The sequence below is a fragment of the Cervus canadensis genome, chromosome 24, assembly GCF_019320065.1.
Source record: "Cervus canadensis isolate Bull #8, Minnesota chromosome 24, ASM1932006v1, whole genome shotgun sequence".
NCBI lineage: Eukaryota > Metazoa > Chordata > Mammalia > Artiodactyla > Cervidae > Cervus > Cervus canadensis.
In genome coordinates this window covers 28,752,066-28,777,973 of record NC_057409.1, presented here as the reverse complement: position 1 = coordinate 28,777,973, position 25,908 = coordinate 28,752,066, and the positions used below count along the sequence as shown (strand labels likewise).

Below are 25,908 nucleotides of genomic sequence, written 5' to 3'. Positions count from 1 at the left end.
TATCAGTTTCTTTCTCACTCTCTTGTATCTTTCTCTTCTCACTCTTCCCTCCGTACTCAACCTCTCTCTCTTCCGTCTCTAAAAACTCTTCTGGCTCCTATATTCACACAAAGAAGTTCTCAGTATCTTGCTACCCTCTTTAGCTGCCACCCTCTTCCCTTTTATCACAAAACCTTTCAAAAGGATAGATGATGCACTCTCTGCACTCTCTCATCTCTCACTCCTCAATCCCTCAGTCTGGCTTTTGTCACCACCACTCTACTGAAAATATGCCTTTGAAAACCCCCGAGGCCACCTAGTTGGCAAGCCCAGTGAATTTTCCTGAGTCTTCCTTTTCATGATCGTGCCACAGTGACATTGCTAACCTCCTGGGAACCCTTTACTATTCTGACTTCTAGTGATGACCCACTGTCTCGGGGTCTTCTCGCTGCCCTGAACATTCGTTCTCAAGGCCCTGCATAGCTTCCATTCCCACACGGCCATTTCATTCTAAGTTCTTTTCTCTCCATGCCTTCTGATATATAGAGATTCTTTGTGAGGATGACTCCCAAATCTATAGCTCCTTCTGCTCTTCCAGGTCCAATTCCAGATATCTGACTGCCTTCCATACATCTCTATCTGGAGTCTCCACTGTTACACAAATTCAACATAACCAACACTGAGATCTTCATCTTACACCAAACTGCTCCTCCTCTTAACTTCTGGCTTGTTAACAGAACGATCATTCTGTTTCTATTGATGGAGCCTCAGAATTATCTTTGATATCCCCCTCCTCTTCACTTACTACATCCAATCAACTTGTAAATGCATTGGTTTTCATCCCACCACAGCATCCCTGCCCCCATCTCTTCTTTTTCATTTCCAAGGTCAGCACCCTAATTCAGTCCCCATCACCTAGGTCAGCCAATAAGCTCTTAGCATCTCCCAGCTCAAAGTCTCTCCCCTTTTGTATCCTTCCTCCCCAGACCTACCAGATATATCTTCCTAAACTACAGCTCTGATCATGGCATCCTTTCCTAAAACACAGTAATGGCTTCCTTCACTTCCACTAGCTAAGAGTCAAGCTTCTCTGTCTGGCAGTTAAAACCAACCAGATGCAAGCCCCAAGCTCCAAGCCTTTCTTGACTCTCTATTACACAGCCTATCTGGCTCTCAATCCACTCCATTCTTCAAACACATCCTATGCCTTCCTAGCTTCATTATGAGCCTTCCTTTTCCAATAATCTCACCCATTTCAAAATCCTATCTTCCAAGGCTCTGTTTAAAATATATACACAACACAGACCCTCCCCAGTCTCTCTAGCTGACAGTGATCTTTCTTTTTCCTTCATTCCCACAGAACTTTTCTTCATATTTCTCTTATTACAAATAACTTCATTTTAAAGTTCTAGTTCTTTTTCCCCTTACTAAACTCTAGACTCCTTAAGGATAAGATCCACATTTGATTTGCAACATGCATTGAAATCTCTACCTTTAGAGACACCTGAGATCAGTCCAGGCCCAGAATCAGGATCATATGAAAACCTGATTGGACTCAACAACTCTGACTCTTATTTCTTTTTTGTGTCTTATTGCACTGGCTAGGATATCCAATACAATGTTAAATGATAGCGGTGATAACAATCATCTTTATTTTATCCCTGGTGTAATGGGACTGCTTCTAATGTTGCACAAGAAAGTGTGATATGTGCTACAGGTTTCTGGTATCTACTCTTTATCAAGTTAAGAAAACTACTCTAAAATTTTCTGAGAGCTAAGTTGAAATAAGACTTAAGTAGTCGTTGGATCAAAATGGCATGAACCAAGGACACAGAATTGAAGTACAGAGGACAGCCAAGGAGGAAAAGGCAGACCTGAGGGTGAAAAGCCAGAAGAAACTAGATCATATTCACGACCATATGGAGGTTCTCCTCAGATCTGAGCTTCCTAGGTTACTCATGTGGAAGCTTATATTCCAGCTCCTTGCAGAAGAATACAGAATGAGAAGAGGTAGTGCTGAAAGTCTATCCCTTGGCTCCTAGACTGTTTTACAAATTAATCCTGCTGGTGCATCTTTACCTACACAAGCACTGCAGATATCCTGAAGAGCTACTGAAGAAGTTGTGCAAGCAAGATCTGCTGACCTAAGAAATACTGGTGATGACAGGGCATGGACCAAAGAGACCTTTTGAAGCCCTAGGGACCAAATATAACTGTCCCTTCTATACATCTTAGCCCTTTTCCTGATGGAGTCACTCAGATCTGGTGGAGGAGATGACAGCAGGGTTGGGGGACACAGATACTGTACCTATAATATCCCTCCATCCCTATGACTTCTTGGCAGCCAAAACCTGAGCAGCTACAGGATATGGAGGTTGACAGGCAAGACCTTTAAACTTGTAGGAGAGAAAAGGCTGAGCGGAGAGCCACTGTAAGATGGACATCTTTCTGAGGCCATTAAAGTATGGCTTCCTCTTGAGCTACATGGAAGGGTTCTGGGAGGGGAAGGAAATTCATCCTACCCTCTTTAGATACTTCATACTTCTCTTCTCATATTATGAATAACTTCATTTTAAAGTTCTAGTTCTTTTTTCCCCCTTACTAAACTCTAGACTCTTTAAGGATAAGATCCACATCTGATTTCCAAAATGCATTGAAATCTCTACCTCTAGAGACACCTGAGAACAGTCCAGTCACAGAGTCAGGGTAAATTTCTTTGGATACTGCCCATCATTAGAATCACTAGACTAGTGTGTCACTATTCCTCAGGCCTCCACCCCAACTCTGTAAAATATTGAGAGAACCCATTCCTTTCCCTTCAACAAAACCAGGAAGAAAATGGTTTCTACTGACAAACCAAGTATTCCTTATCTTACTGGCCCAGATGTGGACAAAAATAGAAGATGGCAGTCCCTTGGGGACCACCCCATGGAGCATTTTGCCCCTCGGGTTATTGAGCTACTCATCTTATCCTTTGGCCCTTGGATAAAGCTGATGATGTGTTGCTAGACCAGATGTCCAGAGAAGGTGAAGCCCTTGATTGCCAATTTTTATAGTGTGCATACTGCCATTATGGCCAATTTCAAGTTATCCATAGTTGAACTGGGGGCTGTGTTCTGCTCTGAAGTACAGAAGCAGGGCATCCCTGCCCCCCATATCCTGGACTCAGCCCAAAAGTCAACTGGCCTGGCCCCAGCTCCCTTCCTAAACCCACTGCCCATCCCCAAGAAGGGCGTCTCCCTCCTTGCAGCTGGCATGCTGACTCAGCTTCCCCTAAATTTAGGAAAAGGAACAGAAGGCAGACTCAGCTGCCCAGGCTCCTCTTCTGACCTCCCACCACCCTGTCATCTGAGGGGCTTGGCACAAGGTCCCCCTCACTCCAGGCTCTGGTCCACCCCTGCCTGGGCTTCACCCCTATGACAAAGCCAGCTCATAGGATTTCCCACACAGTTTAGCTATCCCCATGGAATGGTTATAGGCTTAGGCCAAAGTGAAGGTAGGGAGCCCTTCCTGTTCCTTGCAACATGGCCTGGACACTCTGCCATTTCTTGCCTCTTTATCTCCCCAGTAAACCTGTCTGGTTGCCCCACTCTCTCTCCTCTCTCCAGAAAGATAAGTCCATTCTCTGGTAGGAAAGACAGCTCTGTTTCTCAGTGCCTGCTTCCCATACAGAGCTGGTCCTAAAGCAAGGACTAGCAGGATAGCTGAACAAGAAGGGGGATCTTGGCCTCCCTGGAGACATAAATATCCTGAGAGGACCCACTAGGGTTAAACACTCAGATAGAGTCCAAGGACTTTGGGGCACCCTCTCAGACATAGTTATGCCTCTGGGAGGGCCCAAAAGGGAACTGGAGGCCACAGAGGCCTCCCTTCCACCTTCTCCACTACAGGTAGCTACAGTGAGCATCACATCTCTGCCTAGAAAAATCTGTACTCCAATCCCAGAGTCACCACCTCCAGGAAGCTTTCCCTGACTGTCCTAGGTGGTAAGCCTTACTTACCCAGGCTCTGGGGCTTTGGTCCCCATCTCTGTTGTAGCACACACTGCACTCTGTTAGAATAATCTGTCTGTGTACCTCTTTCCTCACTAGATTGAAAACTCCTGAGACACTGATCTTTGAACCACAAGGCCTGGCTTGGAGTCTAACAGGCACAGAATGCAGGAGGGGATGGGTGGCACGTAGGTTCCTAAAAGCCTCTTCCCCAGGCCAAAGTAGCACTCACTGATGCGTGAGAGCTGTGCCTGCACGATGGCGGTGCCTCCCCCCGGCAAAGCCAACCAAGGCCAAAGAGGGGAGGTGTGGCGGGAATAAAGAGGGGACACCCAGCACTCACAGCCCCTGAGGCTCTTACCTGCCACCCGGTGGGCCACCAGCCCCTCCAAGTTCAATGGTTCCTCCTCTGGAGTTCGGGATGGGTCTGAAGTCACCTCCTTTGGTGGGAGCTGAGGCTGAGTGGTGAGGCCAGGGAGAGAGGCTGGGGGCTGCTGAGGCCCCAGAGAGCTCTGGGTAGTTGGAAGGAAGGCAGACGAGGAGGAGGTGGCCGGGCTCTTTGGACGGTAACTCTGGTTGGGCCCAGTCGGACACGGCTGATAATCATAAGGTGAGTAAGGCCTGCCAGTGGGAACGGACTCCAGGGAGGCCCGGGGGGCTGGCTCAGGGGTTCCCAAGGAATGCCCACTGGGGATGTAGCCAGATCTGGACTGGGTCAGTGGGTGGGACTGGCAGGAGGAGCCAGAGAAGGGCTGGGAGGAGAGCGGAGAAGCCCCCGGCCAGGCCCCAGGCACACTCTGGGACTTGTGTAGGGGGGCACCCGCCGTGGCTGGCTCCAGATCGAGCATCAGCATGTTGAGGGCCTCAATGGACTGCTCGATCTCCTGCCGGGAGGCCGCGCGAGGGAACTCGGGGAGGCCAGACACGGGGGGCTCTGCCAGTGGCTGGGGGCTGGGCCTACTGAGCCCGAGGCTCTCCAAGTGGGCTCTTTCCTGTTGGCGAGGAGGTGGGCGAGGCTGCTGCTGCTGCTGCTGCTGCCAGGAATTCAGGCCCCTCTGCACAGCCTCCCGGCTGCTCCCACCACGGGCTGGAGCTGGGGGCAGCTGGGGCTCCGTTTCAGGAAAGGACTGAGAGCGAAACATACCGTTGGGGTCATGGCCATAGTGGGAGGTGGTCGCCGACTGTGGCCAGGCTGGGTGGGGTGCCTCCCGCTGGTAGCCAGCTAAACCCTCCTGTGCTGAGTAGGAGGGTCTCATGGGGGCTGTGTGGCCAGCCTGGGCAGGCACCACCCGGCTGGCAGACTCATAGGGGTAGCCCCCACCGTTGACCATAGGTTCCATGGGGTAGGGCTTGTCCAGACCATTGGTCAGTGGGGAGAGGGCCTCCGGGTAGCCACCCTCACTGGTGTTGGTGACCCCATCCAGGGAGGACAGGGTGCCCATGCTGCCCACACTGTGCCCATCCTGGTTGGGCAGCTCATCGTCCAGGATGTCCGTCTCCCGCTCGGACGCTAAGGCCCCGCCATTGACGTGAACCTGGGCCGGGACGATGTGGCGGCCAGAGGAAGGCGCGGCAGGGCCTCCCACTGGGCGGGACCGGAGATGCTGAGGGTGGTACATGGCGCCTTGCTTCTCCCGCTCCAAGCCGAAGCCACTGAGCAGGCGGTCCAGCTCGCGCTTCTCCTCGGGACTCAGGGCAGCAGGGGCACTGGCGGGGCCGGGGGCAGGCTCATCGGTCTTGTCTGTCTTGGTGGAGGCTGTGGAGTTGCCCGAGTCGCTGCTCACGGAGAGGGTGTGCTCCACGTGATTGGGGGTGGCAGACAGCACGGGCCGCGTGGCGTTGACAGCCCCGGTGCTGCCGTGCAAGGAGTCCTTCTTCTTCACCTTGGCATACAGGCTTCCGTCCAGGGGTCCCTGGGTATGGCCCACAACCTCTACAAGAGAGGGACCAGAGGAGAGACGGAGAGCAGACATCAGTGGGAGGTGGGACATCCTCCATTCTCCCCAGAAAAGCAACTGAGAGCTTCCCTTCCCTGGATCCCCAAGGGGAATCCATGGAGAGCAGAACATACAACTGGGGGCATGGCGACAGTGGGAGGCGGTTGCTGACTGTGGCCAGGCTGGGCGGGGTCCCTCCCACTGGGGTCCCTCCCCACACCGGTAGCCAGCTAAACCCTCCTGTGCAGAGTAGGAGGGTCACATGGGGGCTGTGTGTCCAGCCTGGGCAGGCACCGCCCAGCTGGCAGACTCATAGGGGTATTCCCCCACTGTGTACCACCTTCAGCATCTCCAAAGGGAATCCTCTCAACCCTCAGAGATAAGGCCGAAGTGGCAGGAAGGACAAAAGGACCTCTTCCCAGGGCTTCTAAGCAGAGCCTCTCCAGCACCCAGGGTCAGACCAGGCAGCGGAGCCCCAGATTAGTCAGGAGACCTGGGGGCAAGATGCCCCAGTTCAAAGCCTGGCTCTGGCATTGCACTCAGTTCCCAAAGACCCAGAGGGGCTGGGCCAGGCTGGAGCTCAGTAAAGCCAGCAGGATGGGTGTTAGAGAGAACAGTTTCCCTCTGGATGCCAGGGTCCATGGGGGTTCTGGAAAGGAGCTTCAGGGGCCAGGAGTAGAGGGAACATCTTAGGGATGGAGAACACAAAGGCAGAGGTCTTCATCAGGGAGGGGTGACCCTGTGTCATTTCATCTGCAGATACTCTGGGGGGCCCCGTGAGCAATACTTTCTCTGAAAGGAAAAAGTGAGCGCTGGGTGGCGGGAGGCCAAAGGGCTGACTCAGGAGTGAAGAACTTCCCCGCCCAGAGGAACTCTGATTTCACACCCTGTACAGTCAGCAGCCCAGCTTCCAGCCTACACACACACACACACACATACGCACACACACACACACACACCCCTCCCCTTCCCCCACTCCAAGGCAGGCCCTCAACTGGCAAGAAAAGAAAGCCCCCTCCCAAACACGGGAGAGACTCCAGCCCAGACACCAACAGTCACACACAGAAAACCAGACACAAAGACGTCCAGAGACACACTCTCCCACCAGAAATCACCCAAATCAAACACCCAGACACAGGCTCTCGTGGAGTACACCCGACAGGCACCCCCAGTCAGAAAAAGCGAGTGTGGATACAAACACACAAATACTAATGTTGACAGCTAACATGCAGGGAACACCTTGCTACATTTACACATACATTATTTCTAATCCTGTGAGTGGGGGCTGTTATGCCTATTTTAAAGATGGAGAAACTGAGACTCTGAAAGGTAGAACCATGTGTGTGCAGACATATAGTGCCTGGTAGGGCTTCCCAGGTGGTGCTAGTGGTAAAGAGACCACCTGCCCGTGCAGGAGATGTAAGAGATGCAAGTTCAATCCCTGGGTCAGGAAGATTCCCTGGAGGAGGGCACGGCAACCCACTCCAGCATTCTTGCCTGGAGAATCCCCATGGACAGAGGAGCCTGGCGGCTACAGTCCATGGGGTCGCAAAGAGTCGTACGCAACTGAATGACTGCATGCATGCACGCAGTACCCGGTAAAGCTGGGATTTTAAGTCAGAACTAATTTAAAATTTAAAATAAAAGTAAATTAAACCAGAACTTTGAAGACCACACAACTTTTTTATTATTTTACACTGTTTTATCTCACACACACAAACACACCCTTAGGAAAAAACACACAAAAACGCAGCAATACCCCCAAAATAAGTACTTAAATTTAAAGCCACAAACATTTCAGAAAATACAAGCTCCTACCATGCCCAAGGACTAGCCCTCAGGCCAGAAGTGGCAACCTCTAAAAATAAACACTCATACAGAAGCCCACGGCCAAAAACAAGTGATCAGACAACCGCAAAACAGGAACATCCTGATCAACATACACACACACAAACCACAGGCCAGCCAAATGACGTCACCCGAGCCCTAGCGCTGAGATGCTTGATGAGGCCCATCGTGCACACACACCCCCTGGGGGCTGGAGGCGCTGCCCGTTCACGTAACTCTCCAGAAGCATCTCTCTGTCCTCAGTTCTCTCCGGGGCTTTGGGACCTCAGCCAGCAGCAGGCCCCAAGTGACACTGGGCCAGAGTGCTGCCACAGCCGAAGGCTCATGGGGATGGTGCTGGTCTGAACTAAAATGGGGTTTCGGCTGAGAAAGGTCTGATTCTCCAACAGCCTGCCCCTAGCGCTACTGAGATGCAGCAGTGCACACGTTGCCTCTCCCAACTCGCCTGGAATCATCCCTGTTGTTGTTGTTTAGTTGCTCAGTTGTGTCCGACTCTTCGCAACCTCATGGACTGCAGCCTGCCAGGCTCCTCTGTCCATGCGATTCTCCAGGCAAGAACACTAGAGCAGGTGGCCAGTTCCTCCTCCAGAGGGTCTTCCTGACCCAGGGAATGAACTCGTGTCTCCTGCATTGGCAGGCAGGTTCTTTACCACTGCGCCACCTGGTAAGCCCTGGATCATCCCTAACGGGGCCAAAATGCAGTTGAGAGGCTGCCCCTCATGCCCTGTCCTTCCAAAGAACCGGGCTCCATGCTAAACTCACAAAACAGAGGCTCCGCTGGCTGTTCCCAGAGGAGAAAAGTATTACAGACAGAAAGTTCTCATCCACTCAGATCTTGGTGGGGAAGGGGCATGGGCGGGGGAAGGGAAGGTTCCCACAAGGATGGGCCCCTCACACCACTTACTGGGAATCTGAAGAGCTGTCCTTCCTTCTCACCTGGAAAGGAAAGCTGCTGGCCCCTTCCTGGGCCCTGGCCCCACTCTGCAGCCCACATTGTGAGATGACAGAGTATTCCTCCTGGACTAGGGATCTCTTCCATCCTCCTAATCTCCCAGGTCCATGCGTACCCAGTCCAGGAAGTGGGGAGAGGAGTGAAAGGTGAGGTGTCCCATGGCCTCCCATTTACACTCAGAAGGAAACGAGACCCCCTGGGTGCAAACCAGTGCAGGCCTGAGTGCCCCTTCCTTCTAGGAGAAAGCACACACACTCCAGGATCTCCCTAGGGTCCACCAAAGAAGAGTGTTTGGCAAGAGAGATAAGAAAGCATCTCCCAAGACAGAAAGGGAGAATTCACACTGATCACCAATACCCGATATCTTGGCTCATCTGGGCCAACCCCACTCTCCATCGACTTTGAAAATGCCAATATTAAACTTCTTCTGTCATGTCATTTACCCCAACGTGGGCTACTGTTTGCAGGAACAACAACAGGATAATAGCTGCCAGGCCACTGGGGCTTAGCAAGAAAATCGAAGAAGTAGAAACTGTTTAATTGAATCCTATTTGCTAAGCACAAATGGAAATGTCTATTTCTGTCCTCAAAGAAGGGGCCGGCTGCTCCTGATGCCCAGGGCTGGCAGCACGCGCCAGGCGGTTCTACATTTTCAATGGGTCATCTTCCTTTTCAAATTAAGAGAGGACACCCAGGCCTGTCCCAGGTCTGTCAGCCCCTGGGAGGGTTCGACTGAAACCCTAGCGCCCCACCAGCATGACCCATGAGGCACGAACACCTGCTGCTCCCATTGGAGACGAAGGAAAGTGCCCGCGTCCCCCATGCCACACAACACGCTCACCACCCCCTTCTCCCCATCGACCACGGCCACATTAAGAGCTATTTACCAGGACCACAAGGAGCCGGAACATGTTGGTTTCAATCTATTAAGGCAGGAAGGGCAAAAGAGAGACACAGCCAGAGCAAAGAGGGGGAGTGAAATAGTGGGGGAGGAGGAGAGGGAACTGGAGTGGTGAGGGAAGATGCCTTCAAGGCTCTCAAGCTAGGGAGCCACCAGATGCATCTTAAGTCCCAGCAGCTGTCATGGGTGTGGCCGATTCAGGTAAAACCATCTCAGAGGAGAGGGAGTTGGACCCCCAGTGGGAGGGGACAGGGGATAAGGGAGGGACCTGTCCAGATGGGCCCATGGGTGTTGAGATGGGTGACAATGGGGCAGAAGGGGGAAACACAAGGTATGGGCAGCCCAGAGTGGGGAGATCGCCCAGGTCCCCAGCCCAGACCAGACTGGACTTCCTGCCTACTTCTCTAGGGTAGTGAAGTCCACAGTCTCTTCCAGGCCCTGCTTGTTTTGTCTGACCACACCTCGCTCTTCCCAGCAGCTGCTCCAAGCCCTGGGCTCCACCCTCAACACTGAGCTCGGTTGCACCAAGGGGCCCCTGTTTCACGGCGGCCGTAATTCAGATGTGCGTGTCATGCTTCTGGAAAGCTCTGAGGAAAATCCCCAGCTGACTTGGACGTGGACTACTCCCTACTCCCCAGGCTCCCTCCAGTGAACAGCGGGAGCTCGAGCGGGGCTGGAAGCACAGAACAGGCCAGTCCCCTGGAAAGGAAAGACGCGTCCATCCGTTGTGCTTCAAAAGGAACAAAAGAAATCAACATAGGATGCTAAGGTGATAAAAGAGTTTGGACAGTTGTCTGATTCTGATGTTCATAAGAATGTCCTCTGAGAATTGTTTAAAAAAAAAAAAAAAAAAAAACACGTAGATTCCAGGGCCTTATCTCCAAAGATTTTCACTCATAGATCTAGGGCAGGACCAAGAATCAGCAGTTAAACTAGCTTCCAGGGGCTCTGGGTCACCTCTTGAGTAACCTTGACCCAGGTGGTCAGCGTTTGGAGCCCTGAGGTTAAGGACCTTTGCTTCTCTCACTAATGTTAAGTGGGGAGAGGTCATTTGTTTAGATGTCAGGGCAGACAGGCCAACCAGGAAAAAGAAAGGATGCCAGCCTAGTGGACTCTGCAGGAAAGTGATTCAGCGAAGAGAGATCCCCTCCGTGTCCCACAACAGGCCTGCTGTGCACCATGAGTGATTTATTAAGGTCTTCAGGATGGGGCCCTTCATGATAAGAAGTCCTTTGGGTCCACATCCAGCATAAGAACAATTCATTAAAAGACATTACCCAGAGCAGTGATGACCAACCAAAGTGGAAGAAAATCAATGCGCTGCCAACAGGAAGGGGCATGGTGCCCACCCCAGACACAGGCGGTTTAGAGGCAGGCGGGGGCCCCAGCAAGCCGAGAGGACTCTCAGCACCTTAACCGTGGGAATGAGGCATCAAAAACCATGTGTGTCAGGGAGGGAGGTGAGCTCTGACAAACTCTGAGGCTTGGCCCGGAGGCAGCCAGGGGAGCAAGGTCTGGGCACGTTAACCCTTTTGCTGCAACCTCTTCCCCAGCCACGGGAGAGGGTGGGCCGGGACTGGGGCTGGGGCTGTTGAGAAGCGGCACATGAATGCCAGAAGAAGGGTCCCAGGGAGGCCAGAGGGATGTGATTCCGTAGAAAAAGCAGAGGAGAAGCAGCCCCTCCCTCCTCACCCCTGCACCAAACACACCCATCACCCAGAAGGATGGCCCCCATCTTAATAGCTAACTCAGCTACTTCAACCACTTAAACCATGCGGAGCCTGGCCTCCAGCCCATCAGGTGAAGATTCAGATGCTTACTGGTAGGTTTGCCGAGTGACAAGATTCAGGAACTGAGCACCTTGACCTGGGCGTGAAACCTCCGGGCACACTAACCTCTCTTGTCTCCATTTCACACCTCTCATCACCCACAAAGTAAGGCCCAATCCCCCTCCCTCCTCATACATGCAGACCTTTTATCATCTGTCCCCTGCCTGCCTTTTGAAGCCTCATCTTCACTGTCCTCAATACTCTGACCACGCCCCATTCTACTCTTACTATTTATAAGCTCGAATATGCCTCGAATATGCTGTTCGCTCTCCTAAAAGTCCCTTCCCTACCCTGCTCCCACAACTATCAACTTCCCTGGCAAACCTCTTCTTCCTCCTGGAGGCTCAGTTTGAACCTCTCTGGGAAGCCTCCCTCAGCCTTCCCCTTTTCCTACAGTCCTCCAGACCCAGATAAACTTTTTAATGTTCCCACTGCCCTGTTCCCATGACTGTAACACTGGTCACACCAGACATTCATTAATTTTGCCCATGCTTGTTTTCCCCACTAAACTCCTTGAGGAAGGCCTTTACCTCTTTCCCTCAATCCTCCAGTACCTAGTTCCCAGACAGTACAATTCATAATGTGGTGTATGTGAAGAGAGCACAGAATTCAATGCACTGCTCACGTAGTTATACAGGGTGACCCTACAGAGTGCAGGGTCTGGTACACATTAGATGTTCCATCAGTGTTTCTTGCAGGACATTCATGCTCAGACACTCAGTCCTGTCTGTTGGTTTGCGACCCCATGGCCTATAGCCTGCCAGGCTCCACTGCTCATGGAATTCTCCAGGCAAGAATGCTGGAGTGGGTAGCCATTCACTCCTCCAAGGGATCTTTCTGACCCAGGGATCGAACCTGGGTCTCCTGCATTGCAGGCAGATTCTTTACCATCTGAGAAACCAATGCATGACATTAAAGTTTGATATACTCCTGTAAGACACTGAGATGCTCTTCTTTCACTGCTATCCAGAGAAGAGGAAAATTAGGGATTCAAGGTGGACCCCAAGCTTCCCTGAATGGGAAGAGACACATTGCCACCAAAATATCATGAGAGGGGTGTTCTACAGAACTGGTGGCATAGGCTGCGCCCATGGAGGTCCCTGCAATTGGCTGAGTCATAGCCCACCCGACAGCATCCCTCACTGGACTCCTCAGTCACACTCCGGCCCCGTCCAGGGGACATTCACTTTCTTAAACAAGAACCCCTGGGGGTATCTGATGAATTACCCCCCAAAACACACAAACACAAACTCTGCACATCATTTCAGGGGGTGATGTGCACCCCAGAGTCCACACACGGTTCTTAAATTAAGACATATGCCTATGACAGTTAGGGTGCTGCTTCTGGGGGGGTCCATCCCCGTCATCTGGACTTCTGTGGGGAACACCAGGCTCCATCCAGGAGAAACGGGAGGACACACAGAAGGCAAACCTTCCAGCAGGAGGAGCCAGAGAAGGAGCCCCCAGCCCAGAGCAACACGCTGAGCCGTAGCCGCCTCAGGGCAGGTGTGTGAGTGACGAAGGGCTGACGGCGGAGAGGGCTGCGGGAAACCTCAGCCCCGTGGCTCAAGTGTGGCCTCCTGCGGCCCTTCTGGGACAGTGCTGGCCTCCACCCAGGCTGACCGCTGCGCCCACCCCACCCCACCCCACCCCACCCCACCCGGACACACACACAACCCCTCAGAGCCAGCCAAGGCCTGAGGCCACCCTTTGTTCAAAACAGCTCGCAGAGAGTTCTGGAACTTTCCTACATGGGAATGGGCTTCCTCGGGGGATCTGAAGAGCTTCAGAACTGGGGCTGAAGAGAAGTCCCGAGTCTCTGAAGGGGAACCACAGAGAGGAGTCCCGGCCTCCGAGAGACAAAGAGGGCAGGCGACAGGTGCAGCCCAAGGGACGCAGGTTCACCCCGGGAAGAGCCCACGGTGCCACAGTGACAAGCGCCGGCGGCAGGGACAGAGGAGTCCGGGCGGGCAAACAGACACCTGTCTTTCTTCTCCTCTAGCAGCCCTCACAGGGAACCTACTGCACTTTCCGGGAGTGGAGAGCAGAGGACAAGCTTCTTCCCAGGGCTTCTATCCCTCTTCTCACAGGTGGCTCTGGCCCCTGCACAAGGGACCTCACCAGGGTCACCCCAAACCTGCCTCTGTGGACCCAGGGAGGAGCCACAACTGGCCGCCACCCGCCAGAGCTGCTGAGGTAAGAAAGAACGAGCAAGGCGCTAAGCCCCGCATCCAAAGGCAGTCCCATCCGAATTTCAGAAGATGGAGAAAGCCAGCATTCAGGCAGAAATGGAAACCAGAGCCCCCCTCCCACCAGCGCTACTGCCCCACGGCTCTCAGCCAGCGCTCAGAGGCAGCGGAACGGAGGTCTGAGAGGGACCAAGCAAGTCGGCTGAGCCAAGAGAGCATTTTAAAAGCCAGGAGATCTGGGGAGCTGAAGGGCCTCGAAGGCTCAGTTAATCCACAGTCAACCCCTCATTTGTTCCACAGGCTCTGGGAAACCCCCAAGGTCACCCTGAGCAGAGGGCATACAGACTCGCCTGCCTGCCTGCCTCCAAGTTGAATGCTCTTCCCCCTAATGGCACTTCAAGGTGAAGATGGCCGGAGGAGCCTCGGGGGGCGGGGGGTACGCTACAGCTGGGACTGTGGCCTAAGAACCTCACCATATAAGACACGGGGCTTGGTCAAGCGGTGATGACAGACGTGTCCCCAGGCCCTCCTCAGGAAGGACCCACACTCTTTACACAGATACCATCTTAACTTGAATTCCTCCAGAGAGAGGGAGTAGGCACAGAAAACTTCCTGGTGGCCTTTATTTCAGACCCGAGGGACCCGGGCCTGGAAAGTGAGTGACCTGCCCCTGACACAGGCCCGCCCACTCCTGTGAGGTGAATGTGAACTTGCCGGGCCAGCCTCCTGACTCCAGCCTGGCCTCTGGCTCCCACGCCAGGCACTAGGGGCAGAGCCTGGCACTCCCACTCCCCGCCCTCGGCCTGTTCAGGCAGCGGCTATCACAGGCACACTCCGGACGGTAAAAATAGCTCCCGAGCCCACAACAACACAGGTCCCTCTCTGCCAGGCCAAGGCACCCGCCTGGACACTCACAGATCAGATCCCTGGCTAGGGGGACTGTCGAGCAGCCAAGAGTCCTGGCAAAGTTGGGGAAAAGCCATGAATGGCAGCCCACAGGAGGCCAGTGGGGGGAATGGTCAGCCCTGGGGTGGGTAGGGTGCCTCAAAGTTCAGGTCACAGAACTGGGAAGTGGGGGGTGCTGTCCTGAGCAAGCGGGAATCTTTCAGGGGCTAGTCAACGCCTCCACCACATGCCCTCTGCCCACCCCATTCTCTTCCACCATGAACCATTACCCCAAAGAGCGAGGCCGGCTCAGACACATTGCCCCCGGCTCCTATGTACGCAGCCACCCCTCAGATCTGAGGTGGCAGCTCCTCCATGTCCCAGGGCAGCGAGTCCAGGAGGGAGGTGGCCAGGTCGGCTCCATCTGCTCCCAAAGGCAGCACACTGCTGGCCGCAGCCCCCACAGAGCCACACGCCCTTCCCGAGTCCAGGTCCACCGCAGATCCCGGCCCCCGGGGCCCAGAAGCTGCCCAACACCCTCTCCCCAGGCCCAGCAGGGAGCCACACAAGGACACACACAGGAGAAACACCTGCCGGCAGACACTTACCCTCTGGACAGAGAGGCAGCGAGGGAAGGGAAAAGACGTGCTCTGAAGTGCCCCGTCGTCCCTCAAGTTTCAAATAATTCCTCCATGGCTGCAGCTCCCACGACCGCCGCCGGTCTGTGTCCTACTCAGGCTCCCTCGGACTGTCAGGGGTGGGAGGAGCAAGTGCCGCCTGCCTGCCCATAGACACACACACACACACACACACACACACACACACACACCCTCCCTCCCTCCAGCTCTCACTCGCTCTCTCCCCCTCTCCGCTCAGCTCGCTCTGCCTCACTCTGGCTTGTAGGAAGCCAGTGGGATAAAACTCTGTCTGTAATTTCAGCCAGCTGGGTCCCCAGGGCTTCACTTATCATCCTGTAGCTATGCAGCTCTCGAATGACATCACAGTGGCTTCCCAAGCCCTCCACACGGAGTGAGAAGTGGCCGGGCCAGCCCAGCTCCAACCCTGGCTCCATCCTAGTCCAGCAACGGCCCCAGCCCACTCCTGGCCCAGCACAGCCCAGCAGAGCCCCAGCACCACCCCAGCCCAGCCCCAGTCCCAAACCCACTGTGGCCCCAGGACCCAAAGAAGAAGTGGAAGCAAAACGGCTGGGATGTGAGGTAGAGAGAAGGGTGAGAGTTCCTATGAGGGTACTGAGATTTATTTCCCCAAATTTTTCCACATTTTTTTCCCATTCTCAGCAAATGAAAGGCAGAACAGATGACAACAATTTTCCAGCTGCTGAACAATAAGGTGGAAGTCTTTTTTTCCTCTCTCCCCCTCCATCTCACCCGTCCTCCCACCTCCACAGGGCAGAGTCTAGGAGCCAGGACACTTCCTTGGCTTATAAAAGGGGAAGAAAACCCATGAGCTCCTGGATTTCCCAGAGGTGACCACAGGGCCTGAATGGAGGGACTGGGGTATCACTCAGGCAGGCTGCTAGGAGGGGGAAAGGAGCCCCAAAGTGAGGCTCTCAGTGCAAAGCTTTGGCTTCTGGCCCAGGAACCATGACCATTGTTGAAACCTGACTTTGGGAAGGCCAGTGGATGTCTGGTCAAGGATACTGATCTGCCAGGCCACCTGAGAGGCCTCCAGGTGACTGGTCATTCGTATTCAGTTTGTTCCCACCTGTGACCACCACGAATGGCAGAAAGGACAACTTTCTGGAATAATCAGTGACATCTCCCCTCACACCCAGGCACCCAGATCCAAAACAGCCCCCTCAGAAGCCAAAGGCACTCTCCAAAGTCCCCACCACCGTCCTGATGTGCCCTTAAAAGTACCAGCAGTCCCTGACAGCAGGATGCCAAAGCCCACCTCTTATCTGCACATCAACTGAATGTACCAAAGCCACGCCCACAGGCCAGGGATTTGCAGCCAGGCCAGTGGGGGCTGCAGGGCCTGGTGTCCCCCTGCAGAGCCCCGGTGAGTTTGCCACCCTAAAGTGCCTCTACAGCCTCCCCATGCTGATGCCCAGACCCTTCACTGCCAGGTCAGGCACTGCAGGCCCAGGAGGGAGAGCCAGAATAGACACAGGCCACTTACTTCTCCCTCTTCAGAGCAGACGGCTCATCCCCAGTCAGCCCCTGCCCATTGTCAGCATCACTGGCTGCACTGGTTGTATTAGTAAAGGCATGTTTTCCAGAAACCGGGAGGTGACAGGCCTCATAGGTCAGAGAGCCCTCATGAGTTGTCTCTTGCTTCAGAGTGATAAAAACCACTGGTAGCAAGAGCTGAGCGTAAAGAAGGAAAGTAAGTGGAAGAATAAAAATGGTGCCCTTTGCCCTGTACTCTGTCCCAGCCCTATCCTAACAGCATCTTCACTGAGGAGATGAGGAGGCCCCCAGCCCAGGGATGAAGACTTCACAGAAACCATCAAGAATGAGGCCGAGAGAAGAGGGGTTTCATGCCCCAGGCTCCAAACTGGGGGCAGAAGGATTTCCAGGCTCCTCAGCACAGTTGTAAGATGACAATTTGGACAAACTACTGCAATTATCCTGCTTATCTCCACAGAACCTTCTAGAACTAACGGACAAACTAGGCTCTTGAAAGGATTACAGTCAACCAGTCCACCCTCTCACCCCTTCCCCACAACAGTGTTAACCTAGATTTTATCTGCACACACGCTTCACCTTCATCTGCACACCTGAGCCCCATCAATAGTATCATTTTATAAGATTTTGTAAAATTTTGAAAATAAATGTAACTTCAAGTAGCTCGAGGCATCAATATCCATGATATCACAGATTTGGTGCGAAAGCTATATACTTCCTCCTCTAATACGCATTAAAATAAATACACCTAAAATAATTTCATATATAATTACCAGTCTGGCCCATACTTTGGAAACATCATCATACAACAATCTCTTGTGAGTAGCAATCTGATCCTATGGTTCCCTGGTACCATCCAGGGACTAACTGCACCAGAAGCCGAATTGTCAGGGGTGAAGGTGAAAGTGAAAGTCGCTCAGTCGTGTCCAACTCTTTTCGACCCCATGGACTGTAGCCCACCAGGCTCCTCTGTCCATGGAATTCTCCAGGCAAGAATACTGGAGTGGGTTGCCGTTCCCTTCTCCAGGGGATCTTCCCAACCCAAGGATCAAACCCAGGTCTCCAGCACTGCAGGCAGATTCTTTACCATCTGGGCCACCAGGGAAGCCCATTGTCAGGGGTAGGACCTGGGAATCGGGATTGTAAAACACTCTCCAGTTGAGCATGCAAGGCAGACAGGTTTGGACAAAAAAAAAAAAAAAAAGTCCTAGCTATACTAAACTGTTTTCAGTTATAAGGATCTTACTATCTACCCCCCAAAGCCCATTGCATCATGAGGTGGCTCTAACAGGTTTTAGCTCCTTAACTTTTCCACTAAGTTTGTGGTACCCAATGGGGTGGCTCAGACAAGCCAAATCTTTGCACACGAGAGCTTCAGACACTGAATGTGATGTGCACATCCTCCTGAGTCTCTCCTTTGACAGACAATCCTCCCCACTCCTGCCCTCAAAGCCCCTGAGTCCGCCCTACCTCCCTCTGCTTCTCCTCACCACCTGAGCACTTGCTACCAGAGGTTTTTTATCACTCTGAAGCAAGGGACAACCCATGTGACCTATGAGAGGCACCACTATCGCCTCCCAGCTTCTGGAACACATGCCTTTAGTAATACAACCTAAAATTAAACCCAGCCCTTCTGATTTGTCTCACTTCAGCATCTGCCAGGAACACAGTGACCAGGAACAAAGGCTTAGGGATCATGTAGACACTGACTTAAATACAGACACTACTACTTAACTAGCTTAGTGCAGCCCTGGGCCAATTACTTAATTTTTTGAGTTTCAGTTTCTTTATAAAATTAGTATCTCAGAGAGTATTGTAAAGATCGATACAATGTGTGTAAAGCGCTCAGCACAGCAGAAAAGCACACAGCCGTGCTCGCAATGAGGCACCACATATAAACAAGCACCACTCCGACATCCGCTTTTCAGTCCTCCTTCCCTACCCAGCCCCACCCTGAATAGCACCTCGGTGACCCCAGCTCACTCAGCCCAGATGAAATACTCCCAATGCTTAAGCTTCAGGACATATCATTTGGCCTGTCCTTTCTCTGCTCAAAACTCATGGCAACGAGTGACCAGCAAAGAGAAGAGTCTCACAAAATGGCCCAGACTCTGAGGATGTGATGTTGCTCAATCAACAAACTCTGGAACCGTCGTGGCATCTGTTACTACCAACAGGATGCCCGAAAATGCCACCCTGTCTCCCACCTCCAGAGACAGCTTCAACACCAAGCACCACAAGGAAGGAGGGATGGCAACTGTCCAGACCTGGCTTTTTGCTCTTTCTCTTAAGGAACAAAATGGGGCTTCCCTGGTGGCCCAGTGGTTAAGAATCCAGCTTGCAATCCAAGGGACATCAGTTCTATCCCTGGTCTGGGAAGATCCCGCATGCCTTGGGACAACTAAGCCTGTGTGTCCCAACCACTGAGCCTGCACTCTGGAGCCCATGAGCCACAATTACTGCGCCTGTGTGCAACAACTACTGAAGTCTGCATGCCTAGAGCCTGGGATCCACAAGAGAAGTCTCTGCAATGAGAAGCCCGTGTGCTGCAACTAGAGAGTAGCCCCCGCTCACTGCAACTAGAGAAAAGCCCTCACACAGCAATGAAGACCCAGGATAACGAAAAAAAAAAAAAGAAATTTTTTTTAAAGTAGCAAAATGGTTGAGTGCTCTAGTTTCCCAGCAGCCTGATCCTCGAATGGAAGCAGGAAGCAGAAAAGAGCATCTTCGAGGAAGGAATACCTCACGCCCTCCCTAGTGGGAGACGTAAGGTTTCAGAGACAGAGGCTGAAGGGACACCTAGACAGTGGTCCTCCCTGGGGTGGTGTGCTCCCCGGGGAACATGTGAAAATGGCTGGAAATTCTTGAGTTGTCACATCCAGAAGAAATCCTATTGCATCCAGTGGGTAGAGATGCTGCTAAACATCCTCCAACACACAGAACGGGCCCATGTCAACGGTGCCACAGCCAAGACTGGCTGAGCCAGAGTGAGGGCAGAGGGAGTCTGGGGAGACAGAGTTCAGGATTGACTCGGGAGTCCTGGGTCCCAAACCCAGCGGGCTGCTAACTCACCACGAGACCTTGGCCAAGTCATTTCCTGAGCCTCAGTTTCCAAAGGGGTAAGATGAGAGATAAGAGCAAGATGAGCTTTGAACTCTCAGACTTCTGGTTCTAAGCAGAACACAAGGAGGAGAGAGGCCTGGACTTTCCAGGGGATGTGGTGTGAAGGTTTGGGGGAGAGGGAGGAAGGACCCTGCGGAGAGGCCATTGCCTGGGCCGGGTGCGGGGTATAGCCCAGAAACAAGTCTCAGCGCACCCCACAGGACTATCTCCCTGCCTTCCAGCACAGCACGGCCCCAGCTTTCCAAGGCCTCCACACAGTCCCCCAGGAAGGCAGCGGACAGGGCCAGCTTCAGAAACATGTTCCCTGAGAGTCGAGCAGGAGCCTCAGCGCCCGAGAACCACTCAGGAAGGGAATCGCCAACTCCCAGGCAGACGGCTGAGCTGGACAAGGGTCAAGGTAGATCCACTCACCTCCCTCCTGCCTCCCCCACTTGGATCTCCTCCCGGGCCTCAACACCATCTCGGTAGCAGTCCTCACATGGGAAGGACGGCGGAAGAGTAGGGAGTGGGACGTGGGGCTTGGGGAGCCAGGAAGGATGAGACAGCACAACAGAACAGGGTGGGCGAGTTGTTACTGTGTGCTAACAGTTAATGGATGTTTTCCTGTTTGCTTCAACAACTGCCCTTCAAGGTAGATCCTTGATAGAGAGATCCGAGGCTTCGAGGCTGTGGCTTGCTCAAGATTACATTGCCAGTCTGACTCTGACGCTCAAGCTGTTTCTGTTTCCCAGAGAGGAAGGAGGAAGGAAGAGAGAGATGGGCAAAGAATGAGAGCTTGGAGGATCCGATGGGATGAAGGGAGTAGACAGTGACGATCAAATCACAACACTGGTTTAGAACAACCAAACCCAAACTACAACATCCAAGTGGGTGCTGTCCTCATCGAAGTGGCTCCTGGGAATTTTAGCCATTTATCCGAATGATGCTGCCAGGGTTCAAGGCATTTCTGGTAACTCGTAGGGAGCTGCCCCAGCATTGGTTCACAAGTGACACAAGGAACCCATCTCTGCACTTGGGGTCAATCCCATGTCGGTGGTACTTAACAGGCCCATTTAAGTACCTCACATAAGTACTGGTTACCAGATTGGTCATATTTTATAAAGACAGCTCCCCTCACTCTGTGCGGGTGTGCAGTGGCAGGGAGGTCAGTGGGGTTCCATGCATGAGTGATGCGTGTGTACAGGGGGCTCTCTGTGGTTCTGTTTTTGAGAGGATGTGGGAACGGGGATGGAAGGGGGCTCTGGGTGGGGTCTCTGCTTCCTTTCCCAAATGGGTCCCTCTGCAATCACGAGTACAAGGAGGCTCAGTACGCATCTCTGTGGGGGTCTCCCAATACTCGTGTCATAGCTCACACACATGAGCAGGTGTGGGTCAGAAGCAGGAAGGCCCTGATGAAGAGGAACAAGCTGGGAGTGACCTTCCTGACCCACAGAAGAGACAGCACCACGGGGCACAGGCCTGGACAGGAGCCAGGGCCCCACCCCAGGCCGCTTTCATCCTTGTAAAGAGCGCCTGCCTGATTCTCCAAGGCTGTCAAGCAGTACACAGACAGAGGGGGGCAGAAAGGGAGAAGGAAGGATCTGAGAAGCTTTGCACTTTCATAACAAAATCTGATCTCACTGCCCCTGGAGAAGGAGAACAAACATCAAAGAACACTTTGCTGCTAACAGTTTTTTAAGCAATCAAAGCAACACCAGGCGAAAGTCTCCAACGAGCACCAGCATCGACAAGCTGTAAGGATGTGAAGACGCAGACCGGGAGGAGAAAGAATGAGAAAGGCCACCAGTAGCTCCTGGCCCCCATCCACCAACTGCTCTGCGCTGCTTCCCAGAACCAAGGGGCCCTGCTGGCAACCTGCACAACCCGGCTGGGGCTAGACCAGGCCCTGGCCCTGAAGGGTGGGAGGGCAATCCAGTGGGCCTGCCATCTGGGGCAGGATGCCGCATGTCCCTGTAGGAGGGTCTTGGGGGGCAAATAATGTTTGAACAGAAAAAAAGGAGGGGCAGGTGAAAGGGGAGTCTGTTGAGACTCTCAGGTCCCCTTTGCACACAGAACCTGCTGGGGCTTTATCAGAATGCTCTAGAAGCTGCCTGCTCTTTCCTGTTCACGCACCATGGTCACTTACCCTATCGGGACAGGTATGCAGACAGAAGATTCTCCTCAACCTCAAGAAAATCCAGTTCTGCTCCCAATTCCCCATTCTCATGTCCCTCAAAAGCAAGACAGCTTTCCTAGAAGTCAGACCCCTACCCTGCCAGCTGTAGCTAAAACATACTCTCTCCAACTCAGCCCCCCAAATCCAAACTGGTCACGGCATGATACACAGGCCTAGAGAAAGTGTTGTCTGGCAGTAGCAGTAGTAGACTAGGAGTCAAAGGGCTAGAGCACCACGGAGTGATTGAGGATGGGCCTCAGTGTACTCCTCCGTGCAATAGGAGAGTACAGTCAGCTAAGGGTCCCTGAAATCCTGGCCAATTCTAGATGCTCAAGGATCCAACACAGAGAAGATGCTCCCCCTGGCACTGTCTGTGTCCCAGAGCCCTTGGACTCGGTAAACCTGATGCTCCTCTCCTGTGCGGTCTTGCCTGGGTGGCTCCAGGCTCCAAGCTCATCCAGGGCTATTTCTGCAGCAGACACAGAGGCCCTGGGGGCTAGGACAGAAGCAGTGACTTACAGGAAGTCTGGAAATACATGCCAGGCTGCAGAGGTTCCGAGGGCCACGCACGGCAGTAAAGAGGCTGATTTATTTTCATCAGTGAAATGCCGAAACCCAATCCCTGGAACAAGCTGACCCAGCAGACGACGGCGGGGAGCTCCCCACCCAGAGCAGAATTAGCTAGATCGCAGCCTCCCAGGTCTCACCACTGGGGCTGATGCTGGGAGGGACAGAAGGGGAGGCCACCTCAGCCAGTGTGACCACAGGTCCCCAGGGCTGGCCTCTTCCCAACCTGTCGCTGGCCGGCAAGGGTCTCCAGGATGTAGGCGCAGTAGTGCTAGGTCCACATGCCCATGTGCACGGGGCAGGGGAGCAGAGGGACAAGAGGCAAGGTGGCTCAGACTCTCATCCTCATGAAGCCAAGGTGAGGAATGGCAGGCATCAGAACCCCAGTTCTACATCTTTCTGGCTGTGTAAACACTGGGATATTACTTGACCTTTCTTGCCTGTTTGCTCATCTGTGAAAGGGGAACAAGAATACTCAGCTCACAGGAGGGTCACGAGGAGTAAAGAAAATAACGGGCACCTAATGGAAGCCACCCCCTGTGGCTGCGTTGGTGGCTCGGTGGTAAAGAATTCGCCTGCAGTGCAGGAGACACAGGAGACACGGGTTCAACCCCTGGGGTCAGGAAGATCCCCGGAGAAGGAAATGGCAATCCACTTCAGTATTCTTGCCTGGAAAATTCCATGGACAGAGGAGCCTAGTCGGCTGCAGTTCATGGGGTCACAAAGAGTCAGAGGCCACAGCACACACAAAATAGAAGCTCACATGTGGAGGAGGTATGCAGAAGGGAGAGAAATTTTCCTCCTAGTCCCTAATCAAATTGCTCACTGGGAGCGTCAACTAATACAACCCTTATGGAAGTCAAGTTGATGCTATCAAAATTATATATGCATACATTCATCCAGCCAATCCTACTTCTAGAAATTTGTCCTACAGTCAGATTTTCACAAATGAAATGGTGTTATGCACAAATCAAAAGGTTACTCACTGCAGCATTTTTCAAAACAGTAAAAAATTGAAAACAACCTAAATGTCCGTGTTATTTATAGTTAAATAAAATACTAGTTAAATCAAACACAGTACCCATGCACAGTGGAATATTACCCAGCTGAAAACAATGAGAGGGCTCTTTGTGTGCTATTATGAAAAGATTTCCACGATGTGTCATTAGATGAAACAGCTCAGGTACGAGCCAAATCTTTACAGTGCCTACCGGACCCTAAATGATCTGGTCCCGGTTACCTCTGACCTCAACTCCTATTACAATCTTCATTGCAGTCACACTGGCCCCTGTGCTGTTTCTCAAACATCTCAGGTGGGCTTCTGCCTCAGGACCTTTGCACTTGCTGCCCGCCTCACCCCTGCCTGGAATGGTATTCCTCAGATATTTGCTTGGGTGACTCTCTTACCTCCTTCAATTCTTTGTTCATATGTCCCCTCCTCAGTGAAGCCTAGGCTGATAAGCTTTTTAAATGTTTCAAATTTTAAAACATTTCAGTGCCCAACCAACAACAGCCCCCAATCACCCTTTACTCTGCTCTATTTTTTTCACAGAGTATTTATCATCTTCTAACATGCTCTCTTACATACAGTTGACCCTTGCACAATGCAGGGGTTAAGGGCAATGACCCACGCAACATCCACATCCCACAGTCAAAAATCCACATACTGCTTTTTCTGCCCTCAAAACAAAGGAATTGATAAATGACTCACCAAAGGGCAAGAAGTTGAAATGGTTTGGGTAGAATCAGGACTAGTTCTCTTGATCCCACATATTGTAATCTCTAACTGAACAGACTTTTCACCACAAAGATCCATAAAATGGGGGACTTCCCTGATGGTCCAAGCTTCTACTGCAGGGGACACAGGCTCAATCCCTCATCAGGTAACTAAGATTCCACATGTCACCAAGAGTGGCCAAAAAAAAAAATCCATAAAATGAAAATACAGGTATCATATTTGTGGAGGAAAAGTTGTATATAAGGGACCTGCACAGTTCAGACCTGTGTTATCCAAGCATCAAATATATCTTTAAAAAAAATTTATTCTTTGTCTTCTCCCACTAGAATACAATCACGACAAGGGCAAGGATCTTTATTGTGTTCACTACTGTATCCTCAGCATCTAGAATAGTGACACACAGTAGGCACTTCATAAATATTTGTTGGTTGAATAAATGAGTGTTACCACAGACAGTTCTTTGTGCCAAAGAACAAATGATTTGTTTTTTTCTTTTTTTCTTCTTCTTCAATACAGTGGATTCAAGGTTATACCCATAATCACATCATTCTCACTCTCCTGCATCCTGATATCTTTTCTCAAAGGAAAGAGAAAGAAGCATCTTTACAGCTGTTCCAGGATCAGCAAACTCAGACAAGCACTGTGTACAATACCACCAGTGACAACTAACATGAACTGATGACTTACTACAGAGCAGGCACAGAACTGAGCAGCCATCTGTTATATCAGTTAATTCTCAGAGCCTACAAGAAAAGTATATCCTTGTCCCCATTTTACAAGGTAGAACACTGAGACTCAGAAAGGCTAAATGATTTGCCCAAGGTCAACAGAGGGCTTGACCCCAGGCAGCTTTGAGTCCCAAGCCCACGCTGTCAACCACTATGGTGCTTCCACTGCCTCCCAAGGATGTGGGTTTTGCCCCTTCTCAGACCATTCTAAGACACTGTCCTTCTTAACCTCGATGGAGGCTGCCTATTATGGAAGGTTTGTGAGCTCAGCAACTTTGCCAGGATTTTAGAAGGTCTACTTTGGCCACCTGATGCGAAGAGCTGACTCATTGGAAAAGACTCTGATGCTGGGAAAGATTGAGGGCAGGAGGAAAAGGGGACAACAGAGGATGAGATGGTTGGATGGCATCACCAACCAGATGGACATGGGTTTGGGTGGACTCCGGGAGTTGGTGATGGACAGGGAGGCCTGGCATGCTGCAGTTCATGGGGTTGCAAAGAGTCAGACATGACTGAGTGACTGAACTGATCTGAACTGAACTTGGCAGGGGAAGGAGCGGAGAGAAGAAAGAGATGTATGGGGGATGAATCACCCACGAGCAGCTGGGGAAGTAGAGGAAGGGGAATCATGAAAGAAGAAAGGACAGATCACCCTACGGATCCCACATCCACTGAAACCTTTTCCCACAAATGGGCTCAGAACTGTCCATGGGACAGGAAGCAGGGCCTGGGAGGGTGGACCAAAAGGGATGGGCTCTGTTGCCTGCAGAGAAGCGCAGCAGCTAGCAGGCAGGAGAGGTGAGCAAGACATAGATACGCTCCAGGGAGGGTGCTGAATCTCACAGGCTGACGGAGAGATGGACCCGAAGACCAGCACCACTAACAAAGAAGCTGAACTTTGCCCAGGAGCAAACCAGCCTCAGATAGCACCTTCG

The 25,908-nt window shown here is 52.3% G+C and overlaps 1 protein-coding gene across 11 annotated transcripts in view; it reads right to left on the bottom strand.

Annotated features, from left to right (window-relative positions):
• The window catches only part of TNS1 (tensin 1), a 207,959-nt gene that overhangs the window by 43,781 nt on the left and 138,270 nt on the right, over window positions 1-25,908 (bottom strand). For all 11 annotated transcript variants that reach the window (XR_006265125.1, XM_043444803.1, XM_043444801.1 and 8 more), the window contains one exon: window positions 4,333-5,904. Coding sequence is in view for 10 of the 11 variants with exons in the window: in XM_043444803.1 (XP_043300738.1) it covers window positions 4,333-5,904 (1,572 nt within the window). In the remaining variant the exon portion in view is untranslated. The remainder of the gene's footprint in view (window positions 1-4,332; window positions 5,905-25,908) is intronic.